The sequence below is a fragment of the Rhagoletis pomonella genome, unplaced genomic scaffold (genome assembly GCF_013731165.1).
Source record: "Rhagoletis pomonella isolate Grant_MI unplaced genomic scaffold, Rhpom_1.0 Rhpom_scaffold_00002, whole genome shotgun sequence".
Lineage (NCBI taxonomy): Eukaryota > Metazoa > Arthropoda > Insecta > Diptera > Tephritidae > Rhagoletis > Rhagoletis pomonella.
This window is the reverse complement of record NW_023458556.1, coordinates 65,638,973-65,653,438: the sequence shown is the minus strand read 5'-3', so window position 1 is coordinate 65,653,438 and position 14,466 is coordinate 65,638,973. Positions and strand designations below refer to the sequence as shown.

The 14,466-nt window shown below is 33.1% G+C and overlaps 1 protein-coding gene across 1 annotated transcript in view; it reads left to right on the top strand.

Moving 5' to 3' along the window:
* Nucleotides 1-394: 394 nt before the first annotated feature.
* Nucleotides 395-14,466, top strand: part of LOC118733986 — a 22,971-nt gene continuing 8,899 nt past the window's right edge. Inside the window, exon 1 of the mRNA XM_036463653.1 lies at nucleotides 395-1,259. Coding sequence (XP_036319546.1) covers nucleotides 579-1,259 — 681 coding nt within the window. The 5' untranslated portion in view covers nucleotides 395-578. The remainder of the gene's footprint in view (nucleotides 1,260-14,466) is intronic.

Sequence of the window (14,466 nt, the reverse complement as noted above, 5' to 3'; positions counted from 1 at the left end):
GAAAAATGTTTATTGCGGTGCCAAAGGCATACGTAAACGGCTTGCGGGTCCAGTCTACGCTTGAAGTGGATCTAAGAAATTCGATCAAAAAAATTTCAAGATGTACCCGTAAATATTTTGCAGTTATCAACTGATTTTTTTTTTTAAATCCGAACGACATCTACTAACGAAAAACGAGTTTTTTTCCACCTTAATGGGTCTACATATAGATACATATATGTACATATATAAATTTCATTTACGGGCATTCGGAGCTCTGGAAATGTTAAACAGAGAGTAATAAAGCCGAAAGATCGCGGAAGGTGCCGAAGTTCTCGGTAAAGTGTGGAAAATGTCGAATGATCGGCACGCAAGCACTTGCATGGAAATCTTAAAACAAATTCAGTAGTATTTTAGAAGGCGGCGCGTACAAAACACACGTATTGAAGTATATACATACATATGTTTAAAGTTTTCTCCGCCAATTTAGATTAGGTTTTATATAGCAGATGTTTGTGAAGTGATTTGGCGGAGCATTTAAAAACATACACACAAATATATATGTACATACATACATATGCATAATTATTTTGAAAAATATGTCTGAGAACATTAAATTCGAAGTGACCAATGAAAAAGCTCACAAAATTCCAGTGAAATCACATAATAATGCAAAACACGATGTGCGCTTTGAAATAACTGATAATTTAAAACACGATCGCGTTCGTTTCAAAAATAACTCTCACGCAATTGAAGTGCCAACACATAATTCACACAAAATTGTGCCAAAAAATACAGTAATAAATTTAAAAGAAAATCCCAAAAATATATCAAAACTTTTAACAGTTAATGACACAAAAAACGATTTTGTCATACAAATTAAAAATGACACGAAGCATAAACGAAGAAGTGATTCAAAGCATCCATCCACACATGCGACGCTTTCGAAAGCCGAATCTAAAAGCTCTTTGAGGAGCGATCATAAAATTTTAATAAAGTCAGACTCAAAATCAACATTGCGTAGTGTCGAATCAAAAAGTGATTTGAAATCACTCTCTGGCACATTGCCCAGACGAGAATCAAGCGACACTGTGAAAGGTAACAGTTTGAATAGAACACTACAGAAAGTGGATTCCAAATCGACGCTTAAAAGTGAAACGATCTCTACCACAGACGCCCCAAGTAGCAACAGCACACAGACGAAAAGAAGTCTTGAATCAATGACTGATGAGGAGATAATAGAGGAGAATCTGAAGGAGTTACTGGAACACAAAAATCACGTAAGTTTTTTTCATAGAATCCAATGTGCATTTCGAACACAGAAAGTGTGATTTTGGAAAATTACTAAACTTTGAGAAATCATACAGTCAGTCAATAAAGTTTAGCTACAGCGAATTTTCTACAATACGGGCAACTATTTTTATATATTTTATTTTTCGATCATTTTTTATAAAAATATGGTTAATTCTACAACAAAAGCCCCAAAAATCAGAGTTCCAAACATTGTGCAAAATTAAAGAAAATTCGGAAAAATTTCATTCAAATATTGCACTTTTTATTTACGCTCTCTAGAAAATGCAGTTTTTTAGCCCATTCAATTTTAGTATAGTAAAGTGCAAGTAATATTGTTACTTCTTTTCAAGCGATTGTTGTTAGTATCAATTATTGGTAAAATTAGCGTCCTTAAATTTCGGAATATCGAAGTTTCAAGCATTTCTGAAATTTACCGTTATAGAAAAGTGGGCGTAATTTTAGTAAGATTTCAAAATTTCAACGTATTTCCTTTGTGTGGCAAGCACAATAATCGTACGGAGTGGTACAAATTGATCGAACGGTTACCGAGATACAGATATGTGGTCATAAGTGGGCGGGGTCACGCCCATTTTCCAAAATTTTATTATAAGCGTATTTTTTGCTAAAGAAATATTGCAAACATTAATTTTTAATAAATTAGCTTCAGTATTTACTAATTTATCGAAGCTTTCGTTTTTGTCTACATTACCATTATATGGGATGTGGGCGTGGTTATTGTCCGTTTTTTTTTCAGCCGTTTGGCCAACAACTGTAACATTTTCCATTTTCCAAAAATATATAATTTATAATATTCTCATTTTCATGATTGTAAATATCAATTTTGAGTGAATAAGCTTAAGTAGTTACTAAAATATCGAAGGTTTCGTATTTCTGAAAACTACCGTTATATAAGAGGTAGGCCTGGTTATCATCCGATTTTGCGCATTTTCAATACCATCCGTCCAACGGTGAAAAGAAGTATTTGTCTATATCTATCTCGAATCGTTTGGCCTGATAAAACAAGCGTTATGTGAATTCCCTTGTGTACAAGTGTGCTCGGGTATAAAAACGGATAGTAACAGCCAGGACACATATCGTTGGCTTAGTTAGCAAACGTGCTAAGTCCACTTTTTATGTAAATTGAGATTTTGATGCAGTAAGATTGCATAACTGAAAATACATCTTTACCAAAAAAGAAAATTACCGTAATGTCGTTTTTACTTGTTGGTATGCATTGGTACGCAAATGTGCTAAGTCCAAAAAAATCAAAAAAATATATATACACGTCTGTCCGTGTACACGATAACTCGAGATATCTCAACGAAATTTGGTATGTAGGTTGCCCTTTATCCAAGGTAAGTTGGTATTAAAAATGGGCGAATCGGAATGTAACCACGCCCACTTCCGTTATAAAGGTATTTTCTAAAGATGCAAAAACTACGATCTTTCAGTAAATATTGCATGCAAATTGTTCAAAATTAGTATGTGAAGTAGAATTTTTGTAAAAAATATTATTGTGCAATTTTTGGAAAATGGGCGTGACCCCGCCCACCTATTAAAAAATGCTGTATCTCAGTAGCCCATTCACGAAACTCGGTACGAGCCTTATTTAGGGTCTAGCTAAGAAATCTGTTGAAAATCTAATTCACTTAAAATCGATGGTCGCGATAACCACTCAGCAGAAAATTAGATTATGACCACAAATGTGTAACTCGGTAACCGATTTATCAATTTCTACCAAATTCGGTGCACTTAATAAGCCTGGTACGGAAAAGCAATTCGTTGAAAATTATTCAAATCGTATATCTAACGGTAAATTTCAGAAATACGGAAACTCTGATATTTCAATAACTGAAGACGCTAATTTACTCCAAGTTAATACTTACAACAATCTCTTAACCCTGGACGTGCTTCGTTAGTCGATTCGACTAACAAAAATCGTGTTTCGCTTCGTACCTCTCTCAGAAGTCATTTACCATTTTTATAATATGTAACAGAGAAAATAATGTAATGTATTTAATATTTTGTTTATGTGTTTGAAAAACTATAAAGAACTAAAATTGAAAAATGTATTTTCGTTTTTAATTCTTTTATGTTTGTTATTTCAATTCTAAGTTGGTGTTAGTCGTTTCGACTAACAAGCCCGCAAACAGGGTCAAAAGAGCGAAGCACTTCCAGGGTTAACAATAAATAAGACTGCGTGACACCGCCCACTTTATGACTACAAGGTGTATTTCGGTAGTCACTTTAGCGATTTCTACTAAACGTGGTTCAATTATTTCATTGAGTTTAACTCAGGATATTATCGAAAACGTTTGAAATCGGGAAAAAGCCCCTGCTTACGACAGTATTTGATACCTGCGCCGGGTAGATAAAGTTCGGTTTCGCCCAAACTTATACCTCTTTACTTGCTTTTAATTATTTTCTTTTATAAATGGTACATAAATTTACGACTTAAAATAGTTATTTTCGTTAATAGCAATGAAAAAACTGTATTAGGTTATAATTAATTTTAAAACAATAAAATATATTTAAAATAAACAATTGAATCTTTTAACAATAAAAAATAATGGAAAAACGATTGATAGAAAATGTGCCAAGTCCACATTAAAAGAACAAAATCTTAAAGAGAAAATGTGGTAAGTCCTAAAAGAGCCTATAAGTCTGCAACAGCTTTATTTTGAAATTGGCCGATTATTGGTAATAAAACAAGACGAACTAAGGAATAAAACTGCATTTACAGATTAGAAAAATATTGACAACAAAAAAAGTTAGACGGTTTTTTGTCCCTCCTGAAAAAAAAAATGGACTTAGCACGATTGCGAACTAAGCCAACGATATGTGTCAATTATGACTTTACCCTTACCATGGTGTAGAACACCATTGTGTGTTGTGTAAAGTTGGAGTCATGTTATACCATGAATAACACTGCGCAAAGTAACTGGCAGTGTTTTTTGCAAAAGCACGAAACTTATCTTAATCTATTTCATAGCCCAAAGAAACCACCGCTAATAACACGGTGCTAAAAAAAAAGTCACGAAATACACCCGAAACAGAACCTAGTGTAGATTGTAGCTATGGCCGATTACAACATCAAAATAGGTTCCGTATAGTTCCTGAACCCTCCATTTTTCATTTATTTAAAAACAACCGTTATGTTCGTACTTGATGCACTTGTCTTTTATCAGCTCGACTATTTTATATTTAAACCTTTGAAATGATGTGTAACCGGTTCAGTTTAGTGGTTCGAACCACTTAGAAAAAGTTTGCACCAGTTCACGAGTATCCCTGAACCGCGGCTCGGATCGGTTCAAATGGCTCAATTTCTTTATGCTAAAGGATACAAATATTACAAAAATATAAAAATTAAATGCTTTGTTACTGAGATCAATTTCAAATATTCACATGAATAGTGGTGGAAAAATAAATAGGGGAGCGACATTTTGGCAAGTTTTGGCTATTTTTCTTTTGTTTATTTAATGCTTATTTTTTTAAACCATATAAATCCTAGTCCAACTTTTTGCAAAAACTTTTTAATAAGAATTTTTGAGGACAACTTTTCAGTTTTAAGTTGAGTTTTGGCAATATCTCACGGATTTTCTTCCATTCAAAATATGTAATAGCATTAGAAAAAAAAAATATTTAAAATCAACGCGATCAAGGCGAAATTATAAAAATTTGAATAAACTTTTTAAAACAGCATCCTCAAAATTTTAAATTGACCCTCAAAATCTTGACTTAATTTTGAAACTCTTATTTCGGTAGGTTGGAGCTTACACTAGGCCTTAACTTCATATGTACAAGTATACCTTTGGTCAAAATAATATGGGTGCGACATTCGACAATTTTTCTTTTGTTAATTAAATGTTCATTAATTTTTTATAAATGTATAGCTGGTTATATAACAACAAGCATTTAAATCCAAATTTCAAACTTTGTACAAAAAGTATAAAACTTCAACCAAATTGCATCAAAGTTTCAAACTTTTTAATCATAACGAAAAAAATCCGAGTTTTTTTTTGCATTGGTAAGCATTTTGTCCCATATGAAAAAAATTTGCAGCAATCTTTATATGGACTAAATTACAACTCACGGAGTTGCCATCAAACAAAAAAATTTTTGTATTTTTACCATACGCTTTGCATTTTTAGACAAAGTTGTGAGTTACAAAACTTGAAAAATTATTTAATGGAATTTCATTTTGAACCGACCCGAACCATTTTTTTGGGGTGGTTTTCGGTTCGGTTTTTGGTATTTCAAAATGAAAACGGTTCGGTTCAGGGTTCGGTTAAAAACCAGAAAAAAACGACGGTTCCGTTCAAACACCGGTTTGGTACAAAACCAGTTGGCAGCCCTATGTACAGCAGTATATCGTTAGACTTAGCTTGTTGGGAGTTTTAAAGGTAGGGAGGTTAAATAATTTAACTTAAATTTTTATAAGCCCCTAATTTTCTTAATATTTTTTTAATTTTGACCATCGCTGATTTAAAAAATTTCTACGAAAGTTGCCAAATATGCAGTATTTACCTAAAAGAACATTTTACTACTATTTCGACCTTATCGGACTTTCGGTGCTTGTTAGCAAGTTTGCTTTTCATTGAATATAAACGAGAATAAATATAACAAAGCACCATTATCCTTTTCGAAACAATCCATTTTAAATTTTTTTAGCCTCCTGTATCAAAATATGAGTTTTCTTAAAAATTGGACTTAGCAACTTTTCACTCTAAGCTAGCGATTTGTACGTATATACGTGTGTATTAAAAATTATTTTCCCACAAATTTTTCATGATATATGTAATTACTTACATACATTTGTATAGTTAAGAACATTTTTCAAAGGTCAAATCGGCACATTTACTTAGAATACATAACAAATACATACAGGCCCTATAAGCCCTAAGACCCTATAAACAATTAAATGTACAACATATGGAAATGCTAGCGAATTGCGCTTGCACATTTCATCCCATCCAGTAAACAAATACCACTCACAAGTCTGAAGAATTTTAAATTGATGAGCCCGTCAAAAATGATGGAAAATCCATGCTGTCAGACTGAATTGAATTATTTTTCAATGAATTTTTCCAGCCACTAGCCAGCAGTACGTCCATAAAATCGGTAAAATTCTTTTTACTTCTGTTGTAGAGATATACATAGGTATGTACATACATATATGTGTGTGTGTGTACGAGTGTATGTGGAAAAAGCACACCCTGCAAGAAATTTAATTAGGAAACAGTTAATTGCCTTTTCCTGCATGTTTTTCAACTACTTTAAAACGCATTTCGTTCTGAACTTCATAGATGCTTTTTCATATTTAAAATACATAAAAAAATATAATTTTCACATGTTGCCTCTGTTGTGACTCGAAACCGGACCTTCTACAATCTAACAAGCAACATCAACCATCTCTGCATGCTCAGATACAGCCATGTATATGTGCTTTCAAATGTTCAGTTTGGATTGTGTGCAAGCAGCAAGTCGACTGTCCGACTCTGCATTTAATTTCAACCACTTTAAAGTGAATTTGGTTTAAAAAACTTCAAAGTCAGTATGATTCTTTTGAAAACGCTTGCGTTATGCACCTCACAGATGCTTTTTCATACTTCTAGGACACAAATTGTTTCTTTGAGTAAAGAAAGTATCGAAATTCGAAACATTTACTCATTGCATTTGTTTTAAAGCAGTCTTTCAATTAGTTGATTTAACAAAAAAAAATCACTTGCTTCCGTCAGGGTAGTGATTCCAATTTAAATAATAAACCAACGGTTTTTGATAATCAAAGCGAACCATAAAAATAAGCAATTTTATGGTATTTTGCAAAGAAAGAATATAAATCCAGCACGGAGAGTCTGCTTTCGAAGCAATTCCATTTTTGTATGGTCGTACATACTACGTACATTTCTATGTATTTAGTAAAATGTCCATTTGTAAAATGGTATTTACATTTTCATGTTCATATATATGTACATTAGGGTGGTGCAAAAATTCATGTGAAAAAGTAAAGTCGGAATTTTTATGCTCTCACCCCCTAGGATTGTTCTATAGCGAAAAAATATACCCCTATTTTTTTATTTTGAAATCAAAAACTATTGAGAGGTCGCTCAAAGCGCCGAAAATTTTCCATGTATTTTATATGGGGAAAACAACTTTACGTAGAAATGGTTTGGAATTCTTAAAAATCAATATTTTTCTATCGGAAGACTCTGTTTATCTGCAGGAAATTCCCAATAATAATACCCAGTTGTGTATTTAACCATCTTTTCATCGCGACTATAATTTATAGCTCCGCCACAAAAATAAAAAATCGTTAGTATTAAAAAATGGTTACATAAACAATTGGGTATTATTATTGAAGTCTCCTGAAGAGATTCAGAGTTTTCCGATCGAAAAATATTGATTTTCAAGAATTTTATACCATTTCTACGAAAAATTGTTTTTATAACATGGAAAACTTTGAGCGACCTATAAATAGTTTTTGATTACAAAATAAAAAAAATTGGAATATACCTTTTTTCGATATCGTCATTAGACACGAATAAAGGCTGAGCTCAAAAGTTGACCGCGAAAAAGGCGCATAAAAAAAACTTCAACGAAGAAAGACTCTTACCATAGTTGACGGCGAAGAAAGAAGCGTTAAAATATTTGACGGCGAAGAAGGACGCGTAAACTTATTTTCGCGGTCAACTATGTTTGCGGTTGTAATAGTATGTACATTCCGTAAAGAGTTTTTGGCGAATAATGCTGAAGTGACAGTCCTTGGCCAAGTATAAATCTATGATTACGCGTCTTTCTACGCCGTCAACTAGGTTACGCGTCTTTCTCCGCCGAAGCTTTTATTAAGCGTCTTTTTTCGCCGTCGAAACACTAGCGCGCCTTTATTCGTCTCTAGTGACAATATACGACAATCCTAGGGGGTGAGAGCATTACAATTCCGACCTTACTGTTTTTGGACCACCCCAATGTGCATACATATCACACACCATCTTCGAAAGGGCCACAACTCTTAAACAAATAATAATTTGGTCGATTTTTTGCATAAATCAATTCGTAGGATTTATCTCCAATTAATGCATATATTTTTTTAAGATTTTAATCTCTAACGAGAAAACTACTGTAATATCGGTTTTTGTATTAATTGTGTTGAATCTGTACCATCCATAAGCAGTTATATTTTCGTTTCTGATTTTTGAGCTGTGCCTCTTTTGAGTATGGCGCACAGTTGGTGCTAATGCATATTTGTTGGAAATTGTCCTTGGATTCCAAATATTTATAACCAATGCTGCACTTTCACGAGTAGTTAAATTCCCTACATGGTGATTGTAAAAAAACACTAAGTTTTTAACCGACTTCCAAAAAAGGAGGAGGTTATCAGTTCGTCGGAATATATATATATATATATATATATTTTTTTTATGTATGTTACCGCATAACTTTGCACCACGTCAACCGATGTCAATAATTCTTTTTTGCAACGGAAAGGTAGTGTCTCAGAGGTGGTCCCATACTAATTTGGTTTAGATTCGCTCATTGGATCATGAAATATATAGATATATATATTCTCATTTTCGTTGTTGGTGTTTCCGACAGGGTAGGAGTGTGATGTAATGTGGAACGATTTTCCGTCATCCCTTGTCAAATTTGGTTTGGAGACAAACCGGTTTCGGCGTTGTGCCATCTTCAGTGTAATTTTTCGTTCAGTATAGTTTATGTTTGTCCGTCACTATTTATAGCCGTGTTAAATCGTCGTTGGTTCATAGTTAGGTACGTCTCAGCGGATTACATCCTTTCGTTCAACCAGTAGTTTCAGTTCTGTGTGTACATCCTCGGGTAGAAATTAGCTGTTCACCTCTTTTTTGATTAATTGTTGCATGGATTCGCAGGTAGGTAAAAATGAGTTATTTTCTTTCTCTTTGTTTCTGTAGTTCGGACCTGCATTTCATTGTTTATGGTAGTTGCAGGGTTTCTGTTTTGTTTTGCGTATAGTAGCCTGAGTGGTTCGAGTAATATATCAGATGCGGTGTTTATTTGCTCATTTTTTATTTTTCCGACGAACGTCTTTTGTTTGTATATCTCCATATTCTCTAATACGTTTAGGCGTTGTCCTTTGTGCTGTACATGGAGAATTTTGGCTGTCTTTCCTATTTTCATTGGCGTACAATGGTTTTGTGCCATATGGTTTGCGAAGTTCGATTCCGGGGTAGTAGAAGGTTTTAGCATTTTTTTGTTGTAGTCCCTTATATGTTCACGATATCTTGTTTTTATCTTGCACCCTGTTTGTCTAATAATCTCAGTGCAAAAGTTCTAAATAACCACCAATCGGACTAAAATTTTATAGTTCATAGTTTTCCAACCGCGTTTTAAGATGGTGTCCCAATTAAAAAGGAGATTGTATCTTAGCTTAATAGAAAACGGGTCCACCTTAATATATATACATACGTTCATTTCGAAAAAAGGATCTGCTACAATTTTCGGACTTGAAAATTTGGAATCCTGGGACATTTTCTAAAAACCTATTCGTGTTGAAGGCAACTGTGTTCATATACATAGCTACATCAATTTAAAAACCGCGGAACGGCTTCACTCTTGCTCAGGTGTACCTGGCGTATGAGTAACAAGCTTTCCTACTCATCATACAAAAAATGATTGGGCATTTCCATTTTAACACTAATTTCTTCTTTCTTTATTCATTGATTTTCTCCACTAGTAGCCGGATTTTTTTGTAACAGAACAGGCTTTAAAACAAACTAGTACCGCCCCGTTGTCGAGATTCCCCCACCTCACTTTTTTACACAATTTTTTAATTTGCTTGGGAAGTTTTTATGTCCATCAGCAACTGTTGATCGTCTAGGTCACTTATATTGTTTGGTAAAGTAATATACATTCTGTTAAATAATTTTAAAATTCATAGCAGCAGTAGGGAGGAATAGATTTGTATGAGATTTCGTTAGCGTATTAATATATAGATAGTAGATGGTGAAACCAAAGCAGGCATTCATAGGCTTACTTACTTGTGTGTACTTACAAGTGTTTTCCAAAATCACCTCACAGCTGACATTTCTTACAGAAGCTTTTAAGCAGAAAAGTAAGCCACAATTGCTTTGTAAGTACACTCAGAGGGTTCGCGCAGCTTTTTTTACTGATGAGAAAGTTTTTGTCCCTGGAAAATCATTCAACAAACGAAATGATAAAGTGTATGTTCAATCAGCTGATATCATCTTAACAGTGAATACCCAGCTTCTCTAAAGATAAAGGCTCGAATTATTATGGTCTAAAACCCAGCAAAAAATTGTATTAGAGAAATTTCAAAATGCTCTTAATAATCCTTAACATGTCTAAGATTTATGAATTTAAAATAAAGCCTGGTTTTTACCTACTTCTGCTATTTTCAATTTAATCTTCTACCATCATTTAGGGGGGGCCGGGGCCGAAATTTTTTTAATACAAATTTTATTAGAAACGTTAAAAGATAGCTATAAAAAATTTATAATCATTTCCCTCATTAATTGTTCTCTTTTTAACCGACTTCAATTCAGCGGAATATTTTTTTATGTATTTTACTGCATAACTTTGGACCACATTAGCTGATTTCGATAATTCTTTTTCTGGTGCCTCAGAGGAGGTCCCATACTAATTTGGTTTAGAACCGATAATTGGATCATGAAGAAATCAACGGTACTTCTAAATTATTATATGAGAATTTAAGTCGGTTGTGTTTTTTGCTTAAAAATTACTTGTTATTGTAACAATTGATTTGTACCGAGCCTTACAGAGGAATTTATAATGCATCAAGTTTATTATGAACTTATTGAAGAGTTAAAATAAAAATTTGTTAATTACCTTAATTGCATGCAAAATTTTTAAACCTAAATCATATTTTTTCATTATTTTTTACCGATTTCAAAAAAGGAGGAGGTGAATACTTTTTTTTGGAATACTTTTTTTTTGTACATATGTTACCGCATAACAGATTTCGATAATTCTTTTTCGGGTGCCTCAGGGGAGGTCCAATCCTAATTTGGTTTAGATCCGATTATTGGATCATGAAGAAATTAACGGTAGTCTTAAAGTTTTACATGAGAATTGAAGTCGGTTCCCTTTTTTGCTAAAAAAATAATTTTTTATTTAAACAATAGTCTTGGAATATCTTCTTCAAATCGATAAATTGTTTTAGTGATGATTTCATTTTTGTTTTTTCTATAAAACCTCTGTGAACGCTAAGCGTACCTAAACCTAAATTAAAGTAAAAACTAAGAGAAAATATTGATAGATAATAATTATCTTACCTTTTTTTTAAGTAAATGACTGTTTATCAGACTAACAAAAGAAAGCCCCCGCCCGTACCTGCGTACGCACATGTCATCTACAACTCATACTATCATACTATCAGATCAATTATCGTTAGAGATAGACTACGAGTTATCTGCGAGAGAAATTTTATAAAAAGTTCATTAAAAAAAGTTGAATTAGGCGTATTCCTTTTTCTTCCGGGCTTTTATCCAGAAATGTATAAGCTCCGTTTTGTTTTAGAAGCTGCTACAAGTTTATGTCCATCATGGTTTTTGTATAAAAAGAAATGCGCTTACACAAGTGAAGCGGAGTGTATTTGGAATTTCTATCTCTGATGAGAAATCATTTGAAGTATTTTGTAGATTATTAAATGGAAAACAGCAAAATAGTCCTGGAGCTAGCGACAGTTTTTAATGACTTATTTTATCGTCGATAAAAGTAAGATAAGATTTTCAATATAATCACGTAAATCACGAAAACCAACCACTTACACCCAGTTAGCGGGACAACGCCTTCCTAGAGCATTATCATTGTGTAATAAAAAATTTAACAATTAACAGTGGACGATGTCAAAAATTGATCACCTACACTTATTTAGCGGGACAATGTACCGCATACAAGCGCGCAAAAATGTCAAAATTTTGGCAAAAATCGACCTAAGACATCGCACTTAAAATTTATCATGGACATAGAGTAACGTATTATACATGTAAAAATAATGTGCTTACATCACATCCGCGGGAAAAAACCTATTGTAAGTGATCGGCAAAGTCGCCGCCGCACAGTGCTTCCCTTCTATATAAAATGTGGGCTTTACATGAAAATTGGCTTCTTAGTAAAATTGAGGACGTTAAATTAAAAAATGCAATTTGTTTTTGGATAACTTTCATACTTTCACTGTAAATGCGGTTTGAAGTAAAAAAATTACAAAAAAAAACAATATATATGTATTATACCCAAAGTCATTTTTTCTCCATGTCATAAAATCTGCACCGTTCATTCGGCTTTAGATGCTAGGACTTACCGGGACTTACCGTTGATTTTTGGAAATTTATGTTCGAATTTTTTTTATATGAAAAAAATGCGGTGCACCCTCAACAAAAAAAATTGCCAAAAATCAACGGTAAGTCCAAGATACTTAAAATTTGCACCGTACTTTATTAAAATTTGATAGGCTACAAAATTTAATACCAAAATTTTGTCTAAAGACGCTTATCAAGAAACTAGAAATTTTGGTCAAACTTAGCAGAATTCTCATAATTTTTGCACAAAGTCTGAAATTTGAATTTATATCGTGATTGTTAAGTAATCAGCTATATTTTCATAAAGAAATAATAAACGTTAAATTAACTAAAGAAAAACTTACTAAAGTGTCGCGCGCCAGTTTTTATTTGGTTCAATGTATGTGTATCTCGGTAACTGATACATTAATTTGTACCAACAAACTCAGTGCAATTATTGACCTTGGCATAAAAAAGCTATATGTTGAAAATTTCCGAAATCGGACTAAAATTACGCACACTTTCCACTTAAAAAAAAAAAAAATGCTTGTGTAACACCGTACACATGATAGAAGTGAAACTTCTTAAAAAAGGTGTCAGTACCAGGTACCTATTCACGAAACTGGATGCGTAAACATATGTTTGCGGTTCGGCAAACCATTAGGAGATTGAGTTACATACATACATACGTTTGGTTAGAAATCAAACAATAATTTCATTTCATCTTATTAATTTTCTGATATACATATAATTTATTTATTCATTTTCCGGTAACACCACCTTATATGAATTCGCGCTTCCAGCATCCATAGGACCGGGTTGTAATGGAAGTAATTGTATGTTTAACAAATAAATGAAAATGTTTATAATGCAATCAATAGATCCTTATGAATTCGCCATTACCAAGGCACCAAGTAGCGTACGCACTTTTGTTTGCAAAATGCATTTATTTAAGTTGAAATAATACAAATTCCTTTGTTCGGCATTTATTCTTACTCACTTTTTATCTTCCAAGGCGAATTCATATATTCTTATCACGAATTCATACATATATTCATGTGGTAGCAAGAGATTAAAAACATAAAATTACCTTATAAATTAAAAGCATAAGTATAAGCATATGTATGCGTACTCCAATTCACGAAATCATTTCATCGATATGAGTAAAAACTAAGTGCATAAACTCTATTTCGAGCTAATTGATATCATGAAATGGTGTTCATTCATTCAGTTTCTACTCAAACGCATGAAATGATTTCATGAATTGGCCTACGCATAATGGTAGTAAATGACAGAATGAATTACAACAAACACATCCTTTTGACATAATGCAAGCCGAAAACGTTGGTTTAAATCAATCCGCAATCAAGTTGGACGTTTTGCCCACAAACATTGCAATTTTGCGAGCAGTCTCATTGTAAAATCTCATTTTTACAATTTCATAGTTTCGGTTTACATTTATAAAATTCAACGAAAGCACGTACCTATTTCGGCTGAGTTATCCATTTTCGGTTATTTAGTGTACAAAATAAACGCAAATTAAATGAGTTTGTACAACATGGCCATCAATGTAGCGATAAGTTGTACAACTTGCCAGAAAATCCAAATTTTTTGATATTTCATACAACCAAGACATAAATTCATTCAACAGGCCCACAAACGGTGCAATCTAGAGCAAAACAACACCAAGTTGAACCAACGGCCGCTACGTTTATGGCTTTCTTTAAGAAACATCGGGCGAGAAATTCAACTGCTCCTGTAACACTACCTTATATAAGTTGGCCTTGTTATCATCCTCACATATGTTCATCAGAGTATACCAACGAAGGACGAGTTAATACAAGGAGATAGCAAGAGCAAAAAACTACTCTAGAAAATTACACGCACAATGACAAACATG